Source organism: Mesitornis unicolor, unplaced genomic scaffold (genome assembly GCF_000695765.1).
Source record: "Mesitornis unicolor isolate BGI_N332 unplaced genomic scaffold, ASM69576v1 scaffold21365, whole genome shotgun sequence".
Lineage (NCBI taxonomy): Eukaryota > Metazoa > Chordata > Aves > Mesitornithiformes > Mesitornithidae > Mesitornis > Mesitornis unicolor.
This window is the reverse complement of record NW_010184005.1, coordinates 1-26,000: the sequence shown is the minus strand read 5'-3', so window position 1 is coordinate 26,000 and position 26,000 is coordinate 1. Positions and strand designations below refer to the sequence as shown.

Here is a 26,000-nt window from a genome sequence, read left to right as displayed (position 1 = left end):
GTCCCTAAGCTATTGCTTAATCTGGGTCTGGAGGAGCCACTGGTCCATGGGTCTGCACAGATCACCGACAGAGGCATGGTAAGTTTGCCCTTTCCCCATCTCTTCAGTACAGTCTGCATGCCCTTTGCTTCAAGAGCTGCTTCCCAAAACGCAGTCTGACTGCTGGAAGCGAAGCTGAGTTCTGAAGTACAGGATTACATGAATGGTACAGCCCAGGGTGTCCTTGTAGACTCACTCATGAGCTCCTGCCTCTCAGTCTCTGTCTTTGAAAACATTTGGTAAAAACTCTGTCCTACCCCCAAGTCAGACACTGCAGACTCGTGTTCCCTTATGGCATTTCATGATGGGTGAGCAGTTTGCCTCCAAAGGGCACCAAACTCAGAGGGTGTCAGCATTTACCTCGGCTTACTGTTAAAGCATTTGGTTGAATACCAGCTTCAGGCCCCCTTTTCACAGGTCTCACTGGGCAAACTTCAATGAGTCCCAGCAGGACTGTTCTCACTGTGCTTCCCTTCCTGTGCAAGACCTCCAGAGGCAGCCCAGCTAACGGGGTTTGACCAGGCTGATGGACCCTGGGAAGACTGAGCAGCTCTGCTCAGGGGATGAGCCCCAGATTTTTGACTCTACCTAAGGGTAGAGCAGGGCACACTTTGTTGGGTGATTGAGACATGCTGTTGGGAAGCACGTATAGAAAACATGTATAGAAGACACATATCAAAGAGCTCTAGGTAGTTTTGCCCATTTCTCTTCCTTTCTGCACTAGGTTGGATCAGACAGTATCATTGGGCCATCCACGCACGTGGGGGAGAAGACATCCATCAAACGCTCCATCGTCGGCAGCATGTGTACCATCAGAGACAAAGTGAAGATAACAAACTGCATCATCATGAATTCTGTTACCATCGAGGAAGGGTACGTCACCCGTTTGTATCATCTTCATCCCCTACATTTGCAGTTTCTTTTTCTAGACAGATTCTGAGCCCATCATTTTTGCCCTGTAAGCAATCCTCAGCCAGAGCAGTTGATAGCAGGGGGGCTGTTTCTAAAGTCAGAAATAAGTCTCTACTAACAGGCTACAAATGCGCAAGTGAAATGAACCGAGGAGAGGGCAGCAGTCTTAGAACATCAATTTATTCTTTCTAGAGGAAATTATACCATCTGCAGAATGTGTAAGGTAAGTAAATGTATGAGTCTGTGTGAGCTTGTGTCTCGTCCTTCCAAGCTTTATTTTAGTGGCATACCTGAAATATTTGAGGCACGAAGCATATTTTGAAGTGGTGTGCTCACCAACTCGAAATGTTATCACCTTTGGACATTGCAGCTTCACCTAAAATGCCATTTTCTTTGGCCTTTTTTTCTCATCTTTACTTTACCGTTGTGTATGCCGAGTAACAGAATAAATGAACAAACTTTTCAAAGATAAAGTCTGCCAGCCAGCAGAGGTTTCCCATGCATTAAAGGCACTAAGTAAATAGGTAGCCTTGAGCTGTTCACTTCCAAATGTGGGAAAAGTGGCCTATCCGTAATTGTCGGTGTCTGCATGCCCCCATCTTTCCATACACGCTGGCTTCCTGTGGATGTCAGTGGGAAGGAAACTGCTGAGTGAGTCTGTGCAGGCCTGTATAAACTCCCTGCTCCTTCATGGCTTGAGGTTTGCCTCAGGAAAAAGGCCAAACTCTTCAAAAATGCCAAGTTGGCTCTGAAAGTTGCATATCTGAAACACAAAAAACCCCAAAGGATGTGGGGCCTGCGGAGGATACTGCTGTTACCTCACCAAATTACAGGTAAGTGTGGTACCTCACTGCCAAGTGTTTGTCTTTAATGGAAATCCACAGTCGTTTCAAGCACGTCATAAATCAGGACTCTGTTGAGTATAGAAAATAGCAGGTTTCCAGTGCAGTCACAAATGGATCCAGTATGGCTGTAGCACAAGCGCTGCTGTCACGAGAAGGACCAGAACCTCTCTCATTTGATCATGAGATCGTTCTGGTTAATGACTTGATGCCGCGGTCAGAGTGGTGTGGCTTTGCATCTGAGGTGAGCGGCTCTGCCATTCAGTCACAGAGCCAGCAAAGTGTATCAGTGGTGCTGTTTGTATGAACAGTCCCAGGTCAGCTTGTGTTTGTCTATAGTATAGTAATACTTCCTTCTAAATCCTAAATCAAGCTCAGAGTCATCACCTTAAGCATTGCACACAATTCCTTAAGCATCGTAGTGATAGGTTATTTTTAAAGAGGGAAAAACTAACTTTTGGGGTAACGCTTTTGTGAATGTCTGCAAAACAAAGTCACCCCTGGTCACTCTCAGCAAATCCAGTGCATTCACCATTGACTGGAAATCCTCACGGTCCCAGAGGTTTGCTTACCCCTTCAGCTGCTCTGTGCTCACACTGATGCCAGTCAAACCTGTAACTGTTCCTCTCCAGCCAGAATTAAGATTACAGACCATGGAGCTTTATTTCAAAGCATATTGTAATACATATTGCGTAGATCTGCAGAGATGCTGAGCTGATAAAGCATTTCTTACTGCTTTATGATAAACTGTAATATGAGAGTGGTATGGAGTGCACAGGTTAGCACGATACAGGGATATTCTTGCTGCAGAGTTGTGTTGAAAGAAGTCTTGCTTGTAACTTGGTGAAGGATTTCTGTGTATCTTGACCCTCTTTCCTGACTTTGATTAAATCTGATCGGTTTTTGTTAAAATGCTCATGATTCTCACACGTGTTGATGGATCCATTAGCAACAAGTGAATAAATTATATGTGGCTTTGCTTTAACCTGCCCACAGTGGACAGCTTCTCTTGACAAACTTCTCTTCTCCCAAGTGTCTAAAATAACTCTGATCACTGGCTTCAGGAAACATCTTGGACTTTAATCAGCAGGTCAGTATATGGTAGCTGATACAGATCAAAAGTAGCACAGGAAAGTGCCTTAACAGATCTAATCCATTTTCATTGCATAGCAAATGTCCAAAGAGGAAGCCAATTTCAACCCCATCTAAGGTACTGTGTGTTAGAAACTAATGGAATAACACTGAGAAGTGGATAACAGCTGTGTCATTTAAAGAATACACGTTTTGATGCTGACATGCTCCACCAAACTAATGGGCTATGCTGTATGAATGCCCTCAGATGTGATGGCGACCGAAGGCTGGTCCTGGCTGGATTCACTGCAGTGACACCAACTGCAGCAGTGAGCTGAGAAGGCTGCAGCAGGGCACACCTTGTGGAAGAGATGAAGCTGTTGAGGTAACCCAGAGAAGAAAGAAAGGTTGGGGAAATCATGGTTCATTCAGATCACAATGTCAGTACAGGAGGGGAAAAGAAACAACAGAAAGACATGACCAAGTTTTCTCTCTTGATGGTTTTCCTGTGACGTGAACCGAGGATCCTTCAAGCTCCACAAATTACGTCTCCAAAGCAGAAAAAGGTTTTGGACAGCACATTTGATACCAGCTTGTGAAATGGATGAACAGGTCCTTTCTGGGACACCACGAGGTGCTCAGAACACAACGAGGTTCCTCTCATTAGGCTGTGCATGGCTCCTTATTGGAGAAACAGAGGTGCTGACCCAGATGATGACGATGGCCTTCCCCAGTGGATGGATCAGGGAGCTGGGGTTCACTTGGGCAGCACCGTTGCACGCTGTTTGCAGATGATGATCCACTCCTCAGCAATGCCCGCTGCATTTGAGACTCTGGATGCCAGGAGCAGGGGTTTTCCTGTTTTCCCCGGTGTGTAGGACTTCTGTTGTGTTATCCACGTCTCCTGTGAAGTGATTTAAGCAGATATGAATCCCCCGCTTAGAAGAGATTACGGGGGATTAAAGAAGTTACCAACACGGACAAAATAATTGGTAGTCCTTTCTTAATGTGTTTCCCACTGTGCAGCTAATTCTTCCATCAATGAGACAATAAAATGGCGAAGATTACATGTGTGCTGAGCGATGGCCATACGTGACCAGGCTGGGAGGGATGTAATTCGTACAGCAGCGCGAGTGCTGAGTGATGCTGCGTGCCCAGGGGAAGCGGCTCCGGTTTCCCTGCGGAGCTCGGTGACAAATGACCGCACTGACTTACATAGCTGGGGAGAACCTCCTAATGGAGCTGAGAGCATGGGTCAGTGTGTCTGTCTGAGCGCTGCTGCGTGTCCTCAGGCTCTGCAGAGTCCCTCAGGGGTCCCTGGGTTCCTGTGTCTTTGGGGCAGGAGTCCCCTTGTTACAGCTCACTTGCTATAAGGGTCTGTAATGCTGACTGGAGTGGTTATGGAGGGAGATTGTGCCACCCGCAAATGAAAACTGATGTCTCTGAGGCTTTATCTCCACCCTGGCATCTTCCTAGAACAGAAATCATCACTGCTGGGGCATGCAGGCAATCTCACAACTCATTACACTGACCTGAGCGTGATAGCTGTGTTTCATTTGGTGCACTCAGGCACACTTGCCTTCCTTGAAACGAGACCTAGAATTCAGATTCAGGTCCCTGTTTCAGCCTTTGTGTTGGCAGTAAGTGGTTGCTTCGTTGTTTCTGATTTTTTGGGTTGGTTTTTTTTGTCAAACATCGCCTTTATTTTTCCCAGCCTTGTAGTTCTACTTAGTTTGTTAACTTTTGGCAGCAGGAACTGTCTAATTGCTCTGCTCATACAGGATCTCATGCCGGAGTGCTCTGAGCATTATAAATAATATTAACAGGAAAAGCATGTTGAATCCTTTATTCCATCCCCGCAGATCAAGATTTCGAAACGTCTTGTTTGTTAGTCAAACCATCTCAGTGTATACACTCGCTGGAGGAGCTTGGCCATTTTGACATGTGCGCATTAAATCCTTCTTCCTTGGTGGTGGAAAATGAACGTTTCCCTGGGAAAGACTCAAGAGATGGGGCTGTAGTAGGAAAAAAACTCCCTGATCTTTGGACTACTTAGAGGTTAGCATGAGAAGCTCGCGTAAATATTGAGTCCAAGTAAGCCCTGTGTTGAAATGGTCTTGCTGACACGCTGGGAGTCAGCACCATATGGGCTCTGCGGCAAATTTAGGTTCTGAACTGAAGTATTTTTTCAAGGAAATGCAGGAAAGCAATATGCTTCAAATGGCATTTTAATGGAAATCATGAATAGGCTGCTGGGATTATCAGAGGGGGTGACAGCAAGATGCAGATGGGTGAAGGTTTGCATCGAGATTTCACCTCCGCAGCTGGGAAGCACCAGATCTGCACAGAGGAGCTGGGGGAGATCAACCTGTCACACCTACAGTTTTATCAGAAAAACTGCTCGTTGGGGATGGTTGGTTTGGGGCAGTGGAAAAGATGAATGTGTCTGGTCATCTGCCTGGCACAGGACAGAGGATTTTAGGCAGTACCTGCTGGGCTGAACTCAGCAGCCGTTAACTTTAAAAGATGGCAATCTTTGAAAGTCATGAACAACTTGAGGTCTGTTGACCACAGTGGGTTTGTTTTAGTCTCCCTAACTATTTCCATTTTCAATGTACAGACACACACCTCCGGTCCTGGGTGTTTTACAGTCCAAGGTGCTTCATGTGCACAGGGTCTTGCCAGCGCAGGGGTCATCTGTGGGATGCAGAATCGCAAGCTTTGAAGGGCAGGTACCACCTTCCTTTGGTATTGCCCTTGCTGGCCTTTCACAGTTCACACTGCCCAGAGAGACTGGTGAAGTTCTCCATATGACACACACTGCGAATTTTACCTCTGGGAGAGGAAAGGGGTTAAAAGGACAAGCAGATGCATTTTGGGTCAGGCAGTAAACTGCAGATGTAGCATCAGGAACCTGGAATGCAAGGGAGGTGATGCTGAGCACTGCGGGTGACGAAAGCTGCAGGGAGGTGATGTGAATCTTGAGGGCAGATGAGTTCACAGGGAGATGTGGTCAACCCTGGGGTGCTCAAATCCCTGAGCAGAAAGAACAGGGTGCATTAAAAATCGATATGAAGGACTGAAGTACCCGGATTTGCAGAGGAAGGACTGGCACTGAAAATGTCCACCAAGATGAGCATCTTCCGTGTTCAGCCATGTGAAGACAGTAGGTTACGTGCTGGGTTTTGCTCAAGGCGTTGTGGCTACCTGTGTGAAAGCAGATGGCACAGATGGGGACCGGAGGGACACCACGTGTGGCTGGTTAGAGGCTACTGCAGTTCACCATGTCTCAATTTACTGCTGCTTTCCATGAGAAAACAGACAAATGAAGAAAGCAACAAGCAAGGCGAGCTTGACTTGGATTGACTGCTGCCTGCAGATTGCTTGTGAAGTTTATTGGTTGTTTCCTCAGCAGAGCCAAATCAGCACCTGATGGAGAGGCAGTCAGCAGTTTAAGAAAGTCCTAATTAAAACCAGGATGGAATTGGGCGTTCGCTGGGGTTCAGCGCATAAGTAGCATTTTTCCCCTTGGATAATGGCTGTGCAAAGGAATGGTCCTATTGCCAAGGCAACATTTGTTGGAATTGTAAAATGTATTTTACGACGCGCTCTCTGATGAGGAGGAATGAGAGGATCAAGTTGTTTCCAGCACAGAGCTGTAAATACAGATTTACCCGTGCAGGGGTTCCCAAATGGTTTTGTGTCTTGGACCGTTTCTTAAGGTGGCTGTTGTCTTCTGGACAGTTTGTCTCACGCCACCACTTGTGCCCCTGCCCTATGGTAGCCCTAGAAAGAGGAATGGGTTTAGAACAGACACTGCAGAAAGCAATGAAAAGTGAGGATTTGATTCGGCAAAAGCACAAGCTCAGCTTAACTATATTAATAAAGCGTGTATGTGGATAAAGTATATCATGGATGAATGTATGAAGAAAGCTAGGTACAGTTCTTGCCTGTAAAAAGTGCTTTTATTTCTCTTCACTGTGTAGCAATTACGCTCTGTCCTTTCTGTCACACTTCAAACTGGAACCAATTTTGGTCAGGACCCACAGTTTTCCTGGTAGTGTTTAATTGAAGGCACGTGCTGGGTGAGATACTGAATAGAGACAACCTGTGGCTGGCAGGGTTTGCTCTCAGGGAGGTAAATTGAAGCAGAGAGGGCAAAGTAGGAAACCAGTGAGCAGGAAGCGGTGGAGCTACTTGCAGGGCTGGTTTTTAGTTACTTTTAACTGAAGTCAGATTCTGCTGTATCTAATGTATTTAGGATATTTCTCATCTAGTATCTGCTATCTCATGAATGTCTGAACCATTATTACCAGCAGCTCCTCCAAAAAAAAGTCGTCTTCTGGCCAGCTTCCTGGTACATCAGCCTGCCTGAAATAAATCACCTGTTCTTTAATCCCAGATGCAGATGTTTCCCTGATAGCGCAGGGAGCTCTTCTCTTCCCAATTTTCCAGACGTCTTGTACATCCAATGTTGAACTTACAGCACGGATCAGCCCCAAAAAGTGGCATTTTAAAACATCTCTCCTGCTGACCTGCTTCTAAAGGTGCCCAGGGTTATGTCTGCCTTCAGAGCTATAATGAGCTGTGGCTTCCTGCTACCCACACGGGTCTCATCGAGGAGGGGTGTGGAGATTTTCACAAGCAAATGATGGGGTTTTCATGAGAATCTGGGTGCGAGCGCCCTAGGAAAACCCCAGAGAAAGTGTCTTTCTACTGCAGGTGCCAGTTACTCCGCTCAGTCTCACTGTGAGTAGCAAAGCAAACCCAGAGATAGGAGTGAGCATGCAATTTTCTGCTTTGCTACCTGCACATAGACACCTGTGTCTCCTCCAGGGCATCAGCCAAGTGTCTGTACGATCATGCAGGACATGGCCCTCTCGCTCTGTAAAAGAGAATGCGGAGAGAGGTCAGTTTTGCTGAACGTGGGGTTTTCTGGTGTAAAAGTGTGCAGAACCAGGCTTGCAGCTCCATCAAAGGCCACCAGTTTGTTCCGAGATCGGCTGCATTGAGCTGCAGTTTCAGAGGTGGGGCACAAGCCTAAGTTTCCCTCCATAAAACACATCAAGGTTGGTTTGAGGCAGTCCTTTAAGGTCAGTTGAACTTTCACTGGAAAATACGAGTGCTGGCAAGTACACATGCAATATGTAGTGCAAAATGTTTAGGGTGTGGGGAAGAAGTGTAAAGGAGCCATACCACAGTGATGAGCTTGGCTAGAAAAGAGACACGAAACGAGTTCCTGAGCGAAAACACCCTCAGAGACGGGCGAAGAATTCAGGGGGGTTGGTTGAATGTTTTTGTTACCCCCAAGGGGAAAAAACGGGAGATCAAAGCCCAAATTCACTTGAGCATGCTTGCTTTGAAATGCATCTCTAAATTATAGCACGTACTGCTGGCATCTGTTGCAGTCTGTGGTGTTCACTTGAGTGTCTAACGTGAGATTCGCGGCGCCCAACGTTCACTTGTTAGCGTGTGAAAATGCGTCAGGGTGCAAAGCGTTGGTGAAGGCAACGTTTGGGGTTCTCCAGTTTCCTACGTGTGCTTTTGCCTCTTTTCCCATGGTCTTTGTGCCTCACCCCTATGACTGTGTGTCCCGGCTCCCTGGCTAACGGGGACTCCTCGAGGGGCTGCTGATGGGTTTTGGGGCTCTGCCCGCCTCCTCGCCACCCCTCAGTGTCATTGAGGTGCCCGTTGTGGCTGTTACCGTCTTGGTCAGGGCAGAAGGGGCTGTTGCTCCCAAGGGGATCCACAGCTGCTCCCCTTCAGTCAGCAAAGTGGCTGCCAAGCCATTTAACTTGGCTTTTAACTCCTGAATCGGGCTCTTCATTTCATAGCTCATCCAGAGGAGCAGGAGACCCGACTTCTTGGCATGATGGAGCAATACCAACAACAGGAGCAATACCAACAGGAGCAATACCAACAACAGGAGCAATACCAAGAGGAGCATTACCAACAACAGGAGCATTACCAACAACAGGAACAATACCAAGAGGAGCAATACCAACGACAGGAGCATTACCAACAACAGGAACAATACCAACAGGAGCAATACCAACAACAGGAGCAATACCAACAACAGGAGCATTACCAACAACAGGAACAATACCAAGAGGAACATTACCAACGACAGGAGCATTACCAACAACAGGAGCATTACCAACAACAGGAGAAATACCAACAGGAGCATTAACAACAGGAGCAGTACCAACAACAGGAGCAATACCACCAGGAGAATTACCAACAGGAGCAGTACCAACAGGAACAATACCAATAGGCTGCCCAAAGCTTTCTACTCCAGACACTTTCTTCCCCATGAGCCTATAGTTTTAAGCATTGCATTTGAGACACCCCATTTGCTTTGCTGCCCAGCAGAGATTACGTCGGGTTTTGGCACAATTGGATTAAACTGGCAGACCTGGACAACTCCCATTGATATTTCAGAAGATTTGCTGTAAAGCAAACCTGTGACATTTGTACCTTCCTAAGCTCGCACGACCGGGGCGAGGGCTGCAGCGGAGGTCTTGACCTCAGTTACTTAAGCCCCTTTCTCCCAGGAACGTTCATCACTTTAATCACAGCGTCCTAAATAATCAGTGGGCAGGCTGTAATTAGGAGGTTGTGCCTTGGCCTCCCGCAGCCTGCTCCTGCTGTGCTGAGCGCTGCGTATTTTGATTTCCCGTCCCCCCGGAGGCCGTTTGATCTCAGATTTACACTTTGGAAAATGAAGAGGGGTACGGCACCTCGGTCCCCTGGCAATCTTCCTGCTTTCGGTGGTCGGTGCTTCGCTTTTCCCGAGCGCTGCAGCGATTGACACACTTGATGTAAGGGTTTGATTTATAGGCTGATAGCCGGGCTGAAAGTCAGCAGTTCCAGGGCTGCGTAAATCAGCCTGTCTCTGGGCCTAATACTTCCTTATTTATAATTTTGACAGGAGATGGAATTCTTTCTCGATTCTTTACATTTCTTTCAGATGTAATCGACCACCCTGGCCTCTGGTTTCAAGCTATGCGGCTTTGCCACAAGTGGAGGGAGGGGAGAGGAAGCCAAGTCCAGGAATGGCTGCGCTATAAAAGCTCCATATTGTACGCTCTTGGACTTTGCTTTCTCCCGGCTTCCTCCAAGCCCACACAAGAGATGGACTTGAGGTTTTTTTGGCTCTCTTCCCCCTCCCCCCCCTCCCTCCATACATAGGCTGACCTTTTAGAAAAATAAATAGAAGATAAAGAAGGCCCTGGAATGTTGCAGAGTGTGTGTACGTTCTGCGCTGTTGTTTTCTGCTGGGATTACTTGTTTACAATGGGGGAGAGGAGGGGAGGGCAGAGGAAGGGAGGTCTGTGGCCTTCGCCGAAATTAGTGGCGTTGCAGAGTGATCTCGTTAGGTGGTCTGCAGTTTAAAGCCCTAAATCCTTGTAATCTCCCCCCGTGCCTCCTTGGCCACTACTCCTTTTGCTCTTGTTCCCTGGCTTTCCCAAAAAAACCCACCCCGAAGTCAGCCCCATGTCCAGGCGCCCAGCACGCAGCCGTGCACAGGCGTACGCGCACGCTCGCTCCCGTGCTGTACCTGCATGGCAAGTGATCTGTTCCCGCTGCAGGACCGGGCTTGTGCAGCGCTCTCTCCAGAATATTTGTCTTTATTTGCTGGAAAAAAAAACAAACAACACAGCTGCCAGGCGTTCAGTTTGTGATCGCGCTCGAAACAAATTCACATCGAAATTTTGGCCGTAAATCAGGCGGCCCGAACGAGTTCCTCTTGTGGGTTTGAACGCGCTCGCTGGATTTTAAGGTCAGAGGAGATCCCTTTTCGCCCTGCTGAAAGGTTTCAAGATACACTGCGCTTTCGGAAAAGAAATTACATGGTTTGCGTTGGGAGGCAGCACATGAAATGTGCGCGCACAGCGGCGTTGATGGGGCTGGGTGCTGCCACAGCCCCGCTGAGGACGAGTAGCACCTCACTGCTACGCAGGGCAGGAACCACCACGGGGGCTGTTTAGCCAAGGAGAGCACAGCAGGGTGCCCCGAGATGTGGTATTTACCCCTTGCGAGAATAAAAGCTTATTCCTTGCTCTTCGATTTAAAATATAGTTAAAATTAAATAAACACACGAAATAGTTCTCTTGGCAGCCTTTGTAACGTGCTTTTTTTTTTAAAAAAAAAGAAAAAGGCATTTACAAGTGGTTTCAAAATGGCTGTGTTACATCTGTCAGCGGGTGAAGGGAACACCCACAAGTCGTGTTTTTATCTCTTGAAGTTTTGTTCCACTCGAGCAATAAAAGCCGGATTCGCTGCTGGTTTGTGTGGCTGGGGTAATCTGAGCGTTGCCTCTGGTTTGAAAGCTCCTGCAGTCGGTTGTGTTTATAAGGTTTTAGAAACTCCTGGCGTGGCGGAGCTCTTGGGTTTCCTTTTGCCCTGGCAGCAGGGAAGGGTTGATTTGCAAGCATCGAATTCATCTGGGTGCCCTGGCCTGTCCCTCCCAAAAAACAGTTTGACAGGAACAACCCCCTTATCTTTGGTGTTAATGTCAGCAGCAGGTTCACAGAATCTCAGCATCCCAGCATGTGAGGAGCTGGAAGGACCTGGAAAGCTGATCCAGTGCAACCCCTGCCACAGCAGGATCACCAGAGCAGTCACACAGGAACACGGCCAGGGCTTTGGGTGTCTCCACACAAGGAGACTCCACAACCTCTCTGGGCAGCCTGGGCCATGCTCCATAACCCTCACACTCACAAAGTTTCTCCTCCTCTTCAGCTGGAACCTCCTGTGCTCCAGCTGGGGCCCTTGCCCCTTTGTCCTGCCATTGGCCATCCCAGAGCAGAGCCTGGCTCCTTCCTCCTGACACTGCCCTTTCCCAATGGATCCCCAGGAATGAGGGCACCCCTCAGTCTCCTCTGCTCCAAGCTCAAGAGCTCCAGCTCCCTCAGCCGCTCCTCAGCAGGAGATGCTCCACAGTGTTCACTTCTCCAAGTGATAGTGCTTGTATGGTAAGGAAACATGGCAAGGCCACTGGCTCACCATGGGTGCTGTATCCGCACCTCCATCATCTTTGTGGCCCTGCTGGACTCTTTCAAGCAGTTCCTGTCCTTCTTGAACAGAGGGCCCGGCACTGGACACAAGATTGCATTTGGGGTCTGAGCAGGGCAGAGCAGAGGGGCAGGAGAACCTCTCTGCCCTACTAACCAGGTTCTTGGTTACAACGCTGTTCTTTCCCCAAAAAGCTGTCCCCAAGCAGTTCTGAGCACACATCCCAGTTCTCCAGCCCAACAGCTCCAATTCCTGTCAGCGAGCATCCTCTTCCTGCACCAGGATGATGCTGAGAGATGTGGTGCACTCACAATGGCTCTCATCAAGCGATAGATGGTGGGAACCTCAAAGTGTGCGTGGGAAAGCTCTCATCTGAGTGGCTCGCAGCAACGGAGGAGGAGGTGTTTGAGGAAAAACTTCTTTACTGTGAGGGTGCCAGAGCATGGCCCAGGCTGCCCAGAGAGGTTGTGGAGTGTCCTTGTGTGGAGACACCCAAAGCCCTGGCCGTGTTCCTGTGTGACTGCTCTGGTGATCCTGCTGTGGCAGGGGTTGCACTGGATCAGCTTTGCAGGGCCCTTCCAACTCCTCACATGCTGGGATTCTGTATTTTGCAGCGTACATTTTGGATGGGAGCCATTGCAGTGGGAAATGAGCAACCTCTCCCATTGCTCCTGTTGGAAGCCGGGTCAGGATGGCGCTCCTAGGCTGTCCTACTCCCATCCCATCCATCCCCTGGAGCTGCTCTGGCTCTCAGCGACCGCTGTTGCGCAAGGCGATGGCCTGAGCTGCTGCTGCGCAGGCACACGGAGCTATTGGAGAGGAAGCAGATGGTGACAGTGAGAGCAAAGGCAGGCGGGGGTCTGCTGTGTATCTCTGCCGCTTTTTATCTTATTAACATGTTAGTGAAAACCTTGCCAAGGCAACCCGAGCTGGTTGCTTGTAGTGTAATTGCTCCTATTGCCTCCTTATAGGTCAGAGAAGGGGGAGTTCAAGCGAGTTAAATGAAAGCTGTTCAGAGGGGACAGTCTGTTCAAGGGGGGTTGTAACTGCTAACCGCTGCGGCCGAGGTCCGGTTTTATTGCTTTTACTCCTGCAGAATTAATGCTGGTTTCGTTGGGCAGATGGTTTCTGCTCCGACTCACACAAGCAGCAGAATTGTAATAAGTTCAATGGCAAGTTCTGCATGCTAGATAATAGTGGGCAAATTCTGCATACTGGATAATAGTGGGCATATTCTGCATGCTAGAAAATAGCGATGTGTGAGCAGGAAAAGGCTAGAAACTCATTTTGGGATTGGCAAGTCTGCAGTAAGCATTGCTGTTTCTCTCTTCTCATGAGGACTGCTGCCTGCCCGTGCTCTGTTCAATGCAGAACCGGAGTGCAGGGCTTGGACCTGGCACCAGAACCCCTCTTTGTGTTGGTTCAGACTCGAGGTAACTGCTCTGTCCACAGTCCAGCCCCATGGAGCGGTGCAGCTCGGTCACTGCTGCCACAAGCAGTGGTGATGCCTGGGACCAAGGCAGGGAATGGCTGCAGGTCATTACACTGAGGAACTCACCATGCTGAAAGTCACTGATGCCAAAGACTTCAGAGAGCAGCTGTTTGACTGAGGATAACCAGAATATCCATGGCTGTTTTAATGAATATTAGCAGAAATACTGGGGAGAAGGTAGGAAATGCCATGGGCTGGTGGGAGGTGTCCCTGCCCATGGCAGGGGTTGGACTGGATGAGCTTTAAGGTCCCTTCCAACCCAAACCACTCTGTGGTTCACATTAGGATTAATGTGAGGGAGCAGATTACCTGCATCTTGTTACATTAGCATCTCACTATATCAGCTATCTTGCTGTATTAGCTATCTCACTTACACCTTCCTCCTAATCAGCTGGTTTTGATGTGTGTTACACTCTGTTTTTAGATGCCTCTTAGCTGGATGCCTTCAGATTTTCTGCCCTTCAATGACTTCTGCCCATCTTTGCACATGGGAAAATAAGGAAACAAACCATTTGCATTGTAACTAGTTTTTTCTCTGTAGTCTTGAAAGAAATTGCATTTAATATCATTTAACACTACTCATGATGCTGAGTGAGCAGCATTTCCAGACACATCCCGGATACCTGTGAAGATTCACAACTTCCATGTGACTGCATGGAGGGGCTCAGAGCAGCGCGGTGACTCGCTCAGCAGAGGAGTTATGAAGCCAGCACTCAGACTCTGCACTTCTCTCCTATCTGGGCAATCAGACCAGCAGGTTTGAAAGCTGGTTATCACAGATCAAACGCATTTGGGAAGAAGGTGACTTTTGCTCAAGTCCCATCCCATGCAGCATTTCAGACTCAGTGGTGTCCAAGTGAGTGTGAAGATGTCCAAGGCAGGTAGAGCAGGTCCAGGATGGGTCCTGCTGCTTTAGTGCTGCAGAGTCATCGTGTTTGTGTGCTTGAATGTGACATGAGCAAAGCCAACCAGCTGAGTTATCCATCCCCTCCTTCTCACCACCCTTTCTGAGTGCCTGGCAAGCTGGATCGTATGAAACTTCTCAGCAAGACCTGCAGGGCAGGACTGGGTGATTGCTCCTCTTTGTAACTGGGGAGCTGAGCAGAGAAACCACCCTGCAGCTACCCAGGCTATGGGAAACATGAGATGTGATCCAGGTCCCAAACCGGTGTCCTGTCTAGGACATCCTCTGGCAGCATTTATTCTCTTAAGGAAGGCTGTTCTAACAGGAGGTAAAACTGGAAACCCTTTTTTGCAAACCCATTTTGAGTTTTTTCAGCAACTGGGCATGAGGATCAGGGGAAGAATGGTGGAGTTTCTGAGAGCAGAACTGAACCTGCTTACAGGAGCACGTCACAGGCTCGTGAGATGTTTTGGTGAGTACCTTTGTTTTGTACCTGTCATTTTAATCTATCTTCTTGCTTTGCTTTGTGTTTGTATTGTAGGTGCTGTCTTCAGGGCAGTGTTATTTGTCATAACGCCGTGATAGAGAAGGGCGCAGACATCAAGGACTGTTTGATTGGAAGCGATCAGCGGCTGGAAAGCAAAGGTAAGTAGAGGAGCTGTATTTCCAGTGCATTTGTAATCATTTTCAGGATTTCTTCCTCGAGATTTTACTCTTGCTTCTTCATGAAGTGCCAGTAAACAGTGGCAGTTGTACAGTGTGCTGTCCTGTAACGTTAGGCTTTGTTCTTCGTGGAAAGTACAGCCTCTTGGCATAAGAACAGTTCAGGGACTTGCTCCTCTGAAGTTGGCAGAAAAGCTCGGCTGTGTTATTGTTATAAAGGAAAAGATTGGGTGCTGAGACAAGCTTTTCCCAGAGACCACAATTGGATCAGCCTGAAGTTGTCCTCGGCAGGAGGAGCTGTTATTTGGAGTAGAAATCTCTGTCGGTCAGGGGCAATGCAGTCAAGTAATCCATCAGACATCCTTCTCTTGGTAGATACCACAGCCCCAGTGTGTTCCCCTTCACCTTGCTCCAAGCATCGTGGAATCTCATACCAGGAGCTGCTGTGCTCAGTACTAAACACAAGGAGAGCTACGTTCAGGTCTGCTTCACTGCCATTAAAGGCAACTTTGGGGCTTCATTTGGGCCAAGCAAAGCCCTCCGGTGGAAGCGCGCATGGCAGCGCTGCAGTGACCGCCTGAGTGGAGCTGCTGATTTCCTGCCCCAGAGATAATGGGCAGGAAGTGGCTGTCTCGGTGACTGCATCCCAAGCAGAGGGCTTTTTAATGAATATTTATCGTTGGGGTTTGGCAGATCCCTGCTCCAGGGTGTGGACTGAGGACAAAAGTGAGTTCCTTTGCAGGCTTCATGTGAAGTTATTTAGTCAGATCAGGATTTGTTTGCTCACTCTGTCTTTACGGGTGGTTTCCCGGTTTTAAGAGTCCTGACACAAAGCAGGGTTGGCACTCAGTGTAGCGTAACGTGTTGTCATTTATCCATATGGCAAATTTTCCTTCAAATTAGAAGTAAAAAAGCCTTGTGAAAACTAAGTATTGATCTTGCAAGCCTCAGACGCTGTGGGAAACACCCAAAAAGTGCTCTGTGGTCCTGGTCCCTGTATACCAGAGGCTGTGCCCACTGCTTTGCCCATCACATCAGTGGCCCTTGCAGGACCCGTTGCCCCACCGTCACTGAAGATTTGCACCATCCTTGATGCTCCATCTGTGTCCTCCCCTGAGCAGAGCATCGCAGCTTAAGTAAGTTGGAAAAGACGCTTAAGATCGAGGCCAACTGTAAACCCAGCCCTGCCAAGTCCACCGCTAAGCCGTGTCCCTGAATGCCACATCTGCATGAGTCACTAGGAGAGCTGAGTCAGGTCACGTTTGGTTGTTAATCTGCAGCGAGAACTATGAGGAGATGGGGTACACATGTAGCTAACATTTTAGGAAATAGGAATATGTGTTATTTCTGTAGGAGGTCGGGTTCTTTAGAGAGTAGCGGAGCTGTGACGTTGGTTCATTTCCCTGTTCTTGCAGCCGTCTGCTCACTTCTCCAGAAGTTAAACCCACTCCTTAAGGAGTCTGTGGGCCCTCGAGTTAAAGTGTTCAGAAACGTCAGATTGACGCTAGCAAAGACACATTCAGGTGGACTATGAATACACCATTATGCTGAGCAAGAAAAAGCCATAAAGCCTCGGTTCATTTCCCTGCCTCAGTTTCCTGACGCTTCTGGAATGTCTCTGGGCTGGGGTCAGGATCTCCTCGGTGGTCTGGGATCTGTCTGCGAAGTTCACGACTGCTTTCCTGGTCGGTGGAGTCTTTCCAGCCCAGCGTGTCTCTTCTGACCTTGGCCGGTCCCGTAGCAAACCGGGCCCTCTCTTTTTTGCTGTGAAACCACGCCATGACTTCCTTTCCCCTGCCCAAGGCTTCCTGCATCTTGTGCCAAGCTTTTGGTGTGGCCCCGTGAGTCTGTTTCCATATCCCCCCCTTTCATCAAGACTTTGGCTGTGTCGCTCTGTTTGGTAACTTTTCCTTCTCCAAACTCGAGCCTCCATGGCCAGGTTAATTAAAAAGCCTGGTTCTTTTGGGTGGGAGCCACCTTCCCTTGCAGGCTGATCGCCCTTCAGCAGATGTAAGCGGCAGTAGCTGGCTCCTGCCCCCGGTCTGGGAGTGACGCGCTAGAAACCTCCTCAGCAGAGCCGCACACACCTTCCCGGCAACACCGAGAAAATCAAAACACGGCCCTTATTCCAGAGCATCAGCCAGAATTCATCCAAGGTAGAAATATCCCTGAATCATCCTCCACAGTTGGCTTTGCTGTGTGCTCCCTGCTCTGCCTATGAGTCCTGGCCGTGCTGCCCCAGCAGCTCGGGGTACAAGAGCTCTTTGAGGCGGTGCTGCACTGCCCTCCTGTCATCAAATGAGCTCCAGCCCCATGCAGAGGGGATGGCAGGAGCACAGCTACCACAAATGATAGGCAAACGTAGCTCAAAGCAGCTCTCAGCCTTTTCCTTCTGCGGACGAATATGGGCGTATTTAGGGTGGTCCAAACGGTGCGGCTGGGAGCAATGGGACTGAATTAAACACAATTTAGGTTGGCTATCTGGAACGTTTTCCTAACGATGTGGTCTGGTAGGATAATCTCCTTGGGGACGTGGTGGGAGACCTCATCACTTAGTAACAGGCTTGGCAAGTCTCAGGACACCTAAACAGAGGCTACTGGGCTGGATCAGATGCAGCCCAGTGCTTTCAAACTGAACAGAGAGCTAAAAACACAGGAGGGGGCAGGTAACTGCCCTGCACTGCCTTCAGCCCCATCACTGCACTGGCCACAGATGGTACTTTTCCGTGCTTCTGTCAAGGTATGGGGTTTTATTCAACTTCTGGATTTGCAAGCCGAGAGCCGTGCTGTTCTCTTCCTCCTGCTTTTATCCCCATGCTTAGGAAGCATCCGTTTTCCTGCCCCGTTGATACTTTAATTTAAGGAATCTGCTAGCAGAGAGTGAGCAGATGGGCGTTTGAAAGCCACCTCACGCAGGTAGCAGTCTGAGAAACATGCTGGTACCTAGTTAAAAGGAGGCAGTTATTAAAGAGGTAGGAAATGGCAAGCAGCAGTCCTGAAAGAGCTGAACTGCACAGAGCATTCGATCACGGTTGCAAACACAGTTGTTACTAGGACCATGCTCCAGCCGTTCTGATGAACCTACCCCTCGCCTCCATCCCTGCTGTCACTGGGGCAGGGATGTTTTATGGGCATTGGGAATTACGTCGCCAGTGTTGTCTGGGGACAGCTTGAGTCACTGCGCACCCAAAAAGCGCGTTACAGCAGGGCTGTTGCCACAGAGCATGTGTGCAGACCAGGACAAAACCCCAGCGTCCAGGATGCTGATGTAGTCCTGGTGTCCTGGTACAGGCTCGGTTGCAGCATGAGCCCCACGACCAGGCTGTAGGCTAAAGCGTTACTGTGTTTATTCCTCTGCAGTTTTTATGGCACTCTGTATTTTTGTTTCCCTTGGGGCCCTGACACAGTCAACACCCAGAATGAGCAGTGCTTGCTGAATGCGGGGGTTTTCCATAGTCCTCCTTTTCCTGTCGTTTTCCAGTTTGTGACTGAAACCCTCGTTACTGTGCACTGTGGAGGAGACGAGATCCTTCCTTTCTGTGGCCTTCCTGCAGCGTTTGTCATCGTAAAGCTTCACAAGTGTTAACAGCCTCCTTTGCACCTCCTCAGTATGAACGTGGTTGGGTTTTCCTCCTGTTTTAGAGAGACTTGAGAGACGTTAGGGCTGGCCAGCCGAAATGCTGAAGCTGCATGTTACGTGTGGCATTTCCTAGCTCTGAGAGACTTGACATTTCAGCCTTAGCGTTTGCTTTGTGAGTGTTGGGAGGGACGGCTCAGTCCACTGGAAACAAAACACCCAAACCAACAGGTTCTTTTACACGGGATGATGTTGGCCCTCGCATGGAGCAAACTTGAACTCCACTGCACAACTTTCTGCTGCTTCAGCTGATGGGAAGTGATGGTAGTGGCTCATCTTCCTTAAGGGGAGCTGCATCTGCAATGGGACGAGAGAAACTCTTTGCCAGGAGGTTTCAGGGATGCCCATGGGCATCAGCAGCCCTGAAATCCACTCCTGGAGCTGGGGAATAGAGGGCTCTGGTTACCATAGGCTTTACTGCTCCTACCCTCAGCATCAGCCATTGGGCCCCAGCTACATCGCCCGTGTGTTATCTGCACAGCTCCCTGCTATGGCTTTGTCCCAGGACCGGTCCCATCCCATTCCCAGCTTTCTCCGTGGCTTTTCCTCTAGTCTTTCTCAATGGAGATTCTTGTTCTTCTCTCTTGGTTGTTCCCAGACACCCACTCGACTCCTCCTCTGGTCTGGCCGTAGCTGCTGTTTCCAGTCCCTTCGCCTCCCAATCCCATGCTCTGTCCCCATCTGCCACCTGCCCCTGGCTGCATCCCTTTCCGTGCCACTGTCAGGGCCATTCTGGGCACAGGAGGCTGCACTGGTCCATAGAGCAGGGACACCCATGGGGGAAGCCCTGCCATCCTCCTGCGTGCCCATGGTTGAGGGTGCTCACTGCACACAGGAGTCTCTGGAGCTTTTAGCTGCCCTCCTGAGAACATGTGCAAACCGAGAGGGTTGGTTTTTTTCCCAGAGGCTTATCACATAGCCAAAGCCGTGTGGTTTCTCATGAGAACAGAGAAAGGCACATATCCAGTAAGGACTGGCTCCCGTTTCCGATCATTTTCCAAGTCCTGTTCCAAGCTTGGAGCCCTAGGACTTCTCAATGAAACAGAGTAAGGTTGTTTGCTTTTAACGAGGGCCAAAGAGCACATTTTTCTCTCATGTCACCCTCCGAAGGCAGGTACAGTTTGTGAAACCTCCGCATGTGAACGCATGACCGCTTGTGAGGGTGCTTCACCCCAGCCAAGATGTAGCAGGATAAGGACAGGAAGGAACTGAGGGGCTTTCTGCTGTTCTCGCTGCATTCAAGTAGGGGTGAGCATCTGCTCTTGCAAAATGCTGAGTACCTCCTGGTGAAGGCTTCGGGAACTGGAAACACTTGGCCTGACACAGGGCCGGGATCAGAAGCTTGCTGCAGCGCAGATGGGCGTTAGGAAGGCTCACAAAGAGCAGACCCAGACTAAACAGCGCACACATGGATATTGTGCGCTGCGGTGCAAGAGGAGCTGGAGGTGGCGCAGGAATGGTGCAAATTCATAGCAAAACTGAGCAGCCCATACGATTTATTCCCTGGAGCAGTTTAACCACTAAGTCTCCCTGACACAGATATTAGCTGGCAGTTAAAACAGGCATCTCTTAAATAGTTGTCATTTTTGCTGCGGTGACTGTGCAGTGACTGCATTTCAAACTGATCCCCGTAAGCCTCTTTTCCAAGCTGTATAAAAATGGTTTATGACTTCTGGCCTTAGCACTGGCATAAAACTTCCCTAGGACATCCATCCAGTGACACTTTGTCCCCTCTCAGCCGCTGGGGACCGTCACACTTGTGCGTGCTGCCATTCCCAGCCTCCTGAGCGAGCGGGTTAAACCAGCTGCCATTCGTTGTTTGGGAAGTGCACCCCTAAGGCAGCAGTTCATAACCTTATGGAAATATTTTCACATGCTCCACGCAGAGAGAACAGCCACTTGTGCTCTGCTAGAGCCCAGCCACATGAAAGAGCCAGGAAGAGCACCCCAAGGGATGCTGAGGAAGGACAGGGACCTCTGCTTGCATCCAGCGCTGCAGGCAGCAGTGTCCAGACAGATGTGGCACCTCTGGATCTTCGCAGGAAGGGTGGACAGAGGCTTCCAGCCTGATGTTGCTGAGATCCCTGGTGCGTTTGCCGTGATACTCTGTGGTATCACACTGATCAGTACAATCCACTCGCTTTCTTAAACGCTTTGCTAGGACTCTGCTCCGAGTGCATCCCCCTCCCCAAGGAGTTTGCCGTCTTAGGCACATCCCCAGCTCCTGGAGCCCTTTGCCCATGACCAACCTTGCTGCTAAGACCCTGCCTGATCACTTTCCCATACATTTCTCTTTCCAGCTCCTCCACTCCCCCATCCATCTGCTCCAAGCCACAGCAAACCCATCACTCCTTGGGCACCGAATCCAGCATTGCCTTTACGCTCCCAAGACACATCTATTCCCCAGATGGGTCTGCAGGTGAAGGAGTTAATCCAGGTTGGGCTGTGAGAAAAGCCTCAGCTGAAGCAGGCGCTGTGCAGCGGAGGTTGCTCAGGGTGGGTGTAGGACAGGAGTGAGCTCTTTACTACCTGGTTGGTGGGCTGGAGGCCAGAGCTGATGTGCCTGAAGCTGCCACCAGCACCGTTCACCCCTGGGATGAGATGCACATGAGATGCTGGGGTGCCCAGCTCATGGGGAGCATCGCTGCCGCAGACCAGCAGGCTTGGCTGATGCGGTGCTTGGGAGAAACTGTGGCTGTGAGGCCACAGCGTGGTCAGCCCTGCTCCCCAGTGACCCCGTAAGTAAAACTGTCTGGGGAAGAGAGCAGCCTTGGCTGGAAAGCCCCACTGCTCTGTAAACACAAACCAATCAGCCCCCATCACCTGCTTCCCTTCTTTATCTCCGCATGTAATTTAAAACACCCTCCAGCCTCCCAAAGTCAAGCTTCGGCTGCTTCCCATCCCCTTAAGCCCCTTGAGTTCCTTTGGCTGCTTTTCCAGGGCCAAGCATCGCTGCAGAGACAAGTTGCTCCTCTCTCCCGCTCTCTGATCCTTTCTGTCCTGGGTGAATGTGGTAGGAGCCACCCACAGCGTGTTTTCGTGCCTGCGTTTCTGCAGCCTCCCCTTTTTTTTCCCGCCTCGTTTTTTAAGTTAAACTATCTCTTGCTTTAAAGAGAGCAAATACACAGCAGTGGCTTTCATCACTGCTGTATAATAGAGCAGTAATTCTGTGCCAGGGACTGTTTTCTATTTTATTTTAAAGGGTTTATAAAACAGTGTATGTAATTGAGTGAGTAAACTGAACGTTTTCTGGAGCCCCTGAGGGCTGGAACTTCGTGGTGGTCCTGGGCCTAGGCCCTAACCTCTTTTTTTTTTTTCCTCTCTCTCTCTCTCTTTTTTTTTTCTCTTTTCCTCCCTTTCCCCTCCTTCCCCTCCTCCTTTACAACCCGGCGTTGCCACCAGCAGCAGCAGCAGCAGCAGCAATCTGTCTGGGGCTAAGGTGAGGAAGGAGTTGAAAACGGGGAGGAGGAAACTGGAAATAGAGGCGTGAGCAGAACTGCAGCCACCTCCACCTCCTGCTCTCCACTGCTGCAGGGTGTGATGGAGCACGAGACACAGCCCAGCTCCCAGGCTCAGCCCTGCCCTGCTCACACCCATTTCAGTCCCCAAAAGCCCCGATGGGAACCCAGCGCCGGGTCCCCAGCCCGGCCTGTGCTGAGCTTTACAGTCATTTCCGCCCCTCTGTTTATTTGCATTAGGGTTTGTTTTTAGCCAGGCACCAAAAGCCCTGCTGCTCCCCAGCTCTCCTTGCCTCCCGAGTACGTTTTTAAGGGGCTAGTACAGTATGTGTAAACAAACGTCTCCCGGAGCAGGACCGCGTCCGTAACGAGTGACGGGCTTTTGGTTTACGCTGGGTGAAACCTCCTCGGACGCCTGCTTCGAGCGCCCAGGCTGCCTTCGGGCTGGGCTGCGTCAGCAAGTTGAAGCAAAGTGCTAATCAGGAGGGCTGAATGTGTTGATCAGCTCTGGATTTGCTTAGCACCAGATGCTCCCAATCTGAGGAGATCTCGTTGAACATGATTTAAGGTTGCGGAGTCCAACTCTAAGGCTTTCTGCAAGTCCTTTCTCTAATCCCTCTTCTTTCTCTGCGAGCTGAATGCATCTGTAACCCTGCCAGTGTCAGATAAAAGGCAGCCTGGTAAGAAATCCCGCATGGGGAGCTGGGGAAGGCGAAGGGAGCTGAACAGCTACGCCTGTGAGGTACTTCTGCCTCCTCCCCCAGAGTTTCAGGCACAGTTTCTGCATGAACCGAGCTTGCTGGTACCAGCCAGAGCCACTGGCAACTGGCAGCCACGGCCGATAACCAAACCCTCTCCACGGCTCGGCTCTCTGGCACACACCGTGGAGCCTGAACGCCCTTCCCTCCGCAAGGGAGGCTTTGGGAAGAGAGGAGGGGAGCTGGGTGAATCCTTATCTGCCTATCGCATCCCCCGGGGGTGCGGAATCGGGCTTTGTTTCTAGCAAAAACCCTTCCCTTTATCGCTTAAACGTTTTCTGGAGGATTTGAAGCAGGCGGTTCATGTGTTTTCTTTTAGGCCGTACAAGGAGAAATGGGTTTGGTGGTTTCACGAGTCCCTGAGGCAGCAGTGACTGCTGGGCAGGCCGTGCGTGCCCGCTTTGAGGAGCCTGAGCCACAGGGATCAAGGAGGAGACAACACAGGCAACAGGATGGGAGATGAGAATGTGTGTGGTCTGATCCCCCCTGGGGCTTTTTGGCTGCTTAACTCCCTAAACTCACCGCTGCCTCAGTTTCCCCATCTGTAAAATGGGCATGCTCTTGAGAAGCGTTTTGGACTCATCGGGTGTGAAATGCAAGGTATCATAGGCGGCTGCAAGCGTGTCAGTGCAAAATCCAAATAGCTGCTACCACCCGTGCAGCAAAGTATGTGACAGGACCTGCACGTCCGGGGCAGCGCAGGATGCTGTGTGAAACGAAGCAAGAAGCTCCTTATTGAGTATTGCTACAGATCACCTGTGTATAGAACCACGGATTGCCACGGCTCTTTATGAGCCTAGGTGAAGGCATGTTCAATCTGCAGAGGCATAACGTAATTACTCTCCCTGGATGGTGGCCAGCGTCTTATTCACATCACAGAAATCAGCGTGATACAGGCAGTCTGCTTGGAGCGGGTTCAGGAATGGAGGCACAGGAGTTGCTACAGGGCCCGTTTGAGATCCGCGGGGAGAGTTGTTGGGGGTGAGGAATGTTACGGCAAGAAGCGCTGCGGGTTGGGTTGGAGGTGCCTTGGCAAAGCTGTGTGGGGTCCGGGGCGGGAGCGGAGCGGGGCTGAGGGTTGGACTCGGGGCTATTGGCAGAGGCGTGAGGAGAGGCTGTGTGGTGCTACCTACATCACACTCACACCTGGCGCTGGGACAGGCAGCCCCTCGCGTTCTGAGCACCGCATCCACCCCTGCTCGTCCTGTCACAGCATCCCAGCATGTGAGGAGTTGAAGGGCCCTGGGAAGCTGATCCAGTGCAACCCCTGCCACAGCAGGATCACCAGAGCAGTCACACAGGAACACGGCCAGGGCTTTGGGTGTCTCCACACAAGGACACTCCACAGCCTCTCTGGGCAGCCTGGGCCATGCTCCAGAACCCTCACACTCACAAAGTTTCTCCTCATCTTCAGCTTGAACCTCCTGTGCTCCAGCTTGGGACCATTGCCCCTTGTCCTGGCATTGGCCATCCCAGAGCAGAGCCTGGCTCCTTCCCCCTGACACTGTCCTGAGCGCTGGGAATGGCTCCACACTCTATCCAAGCTCCAGGACATTAGCAAGAGGCTCCAGGATTAATTATCAGTTGTCATTAAATACCAGATAACTAAGTGACTCTATTCGATGCTGAAGGTGAGAAGCAACTCCTTCATCTCCTTATTTTTGCCTCTGGAAGGCAATGCTGTGGCTATCCCAACACTGAGGAGACAGCAGGATCCACCTGATTTTGGGGCTGGGGTTGCAGTGGGAAGTTCTCTTGCCACAGTCCAAAACTCCTTGAAGTTCATAGAGCAGTTTTTGACCAAACCTTTTTCTGGAGCAGTGGTTTGCGTGCTGCAAAGGTAACGTCTTGAATTTGAAACCAAGAGAAGCATCGTGTTGGCCGGGCCAATCTGGGGCTTGCCAGGGGTTTCTTCATGAGCCAAAGGTGCCAGGTTTGTTGTTTCACAGCGGCCTTGCAAAATCCGCTCCCCTGAGGAAGGAGCTTTAGGTGGGTCAGTAAATCACAACTGGTTATTTCCATCATCCATGGCTGGGCCAGGTGTGGAGCCAGCGCAGCCTCCGTCCGTGCATCCCAGCGCCTCCCAGGCCTCGGGGCTCTACCCCAGGCGGGGCTGTTCTAAGTGATGGAGAGCCAGGGGCCATGGCTCCAACCACCTCAGCTCCACCTGCAGAGGTGTCCAGCTCCCAGAGAGCAATTCAGAGCCACTGCCACCCTGAGGACACCCACTTTGTGTCACTCTGTGTCACACGCTGGGCTTTTTTAGGCGCTGGGCTTTCAATTGCATGGTTTTATGATGTATTTATTATCCCTTATTTGCAGTCCTTCCCTGACGAGCTGCTTTTGCATTTTAAAGGGAAGGCTCTTTCAGTGCGGTGCAGTAGCAGGGCTGGGGCAGGGACTGGCACGTTAATGTGTCCATGGGGGCTGTGCAGAGCTCCTGGGAACAGGGGAAGGATGGATTTGGGGGAAATTGCCCCTGCAGAGGAGCCTGGGGTGGGCTGTCCACAGTGACCCTCACACCTTGCTTCGCATGGATGCTTTCGGAGCGGCTCCATCCACATTGTGTGAATGCAGGAGGGAGAAGTCAGGTTGAAATTTTAAATATAATTAAGAAAAAGCCCTTTTTTTTGAGCTTCCCAAGTTAAGGATTGCTGAGAGGGTCTTACACTGCCTCTGCGGTGGCCCCCCAATGCTGAGCACCCCCTTTCCTCCCCAGCCTCCAGTGCGGTTTGAGGGCACGCAGCGCTCGCTAGGGCCAGGGTGGATTCCTGGTCTCTAATTTCGGGTCACATCCCCTCACTGGATGTGGGTGCTTCCTTGCCCTGGCCTAGGTGTGCACCTGGCAGCAGCAGCTGTGACTTCTGCAGGGCCTCCCGCGTTCAGCAGTGACACAGACGTGTGAAAACTCCCATGGCAGAAGCCTCCCGGTGTTTAGTCAGTTGTTCAGGCTTTTCCCATGTGTGTGGGAGACCGTCGGAGAGACGCCGGCGTCCCACCGAAGTCGGCAAACCCGCCTTCGAGCGCCCCAAAATCTGCTTTTCTCATTCGTTTTAGTGTTGCGGATCTGGAGAAACGCGAGGTCTGAAGCTGTGCCGCGAAACTCAGCTCCTCTTCTCTTGCTCCCTTTTCTCTTTTCAGCCAAACATGTTAATGAAGTCATTGTGGGCACGGAGCAGCTGATGGAGATATAACCCGAGCAGGTC

The 26,000-nt window shown here is 50.4% G+C and overlaps 1 protein-coding gene across 1 annotated transcript; it reads left to right on the top strand.

Moving 5' to 3' along the window:
• Positions 1–25,999, top strand: EIF2B3 (eukaryotic translation initiation factor 2B, subunit 3 gamma, 58kDa; the record flags this gene model as incomplete). The annotated part of the gene is made up of 4 exons (XM_010184331.1): positions 1–78; positions 764–912; positions 14,820–14,923; positions 25,936–25,999. Coding segments are annotated over 4 exons (384 nt in total), but the record flags the coding sequence as incomplete, so codon positions are not given.
• Position 26,000: the final 1 nt, after the last annotated feature.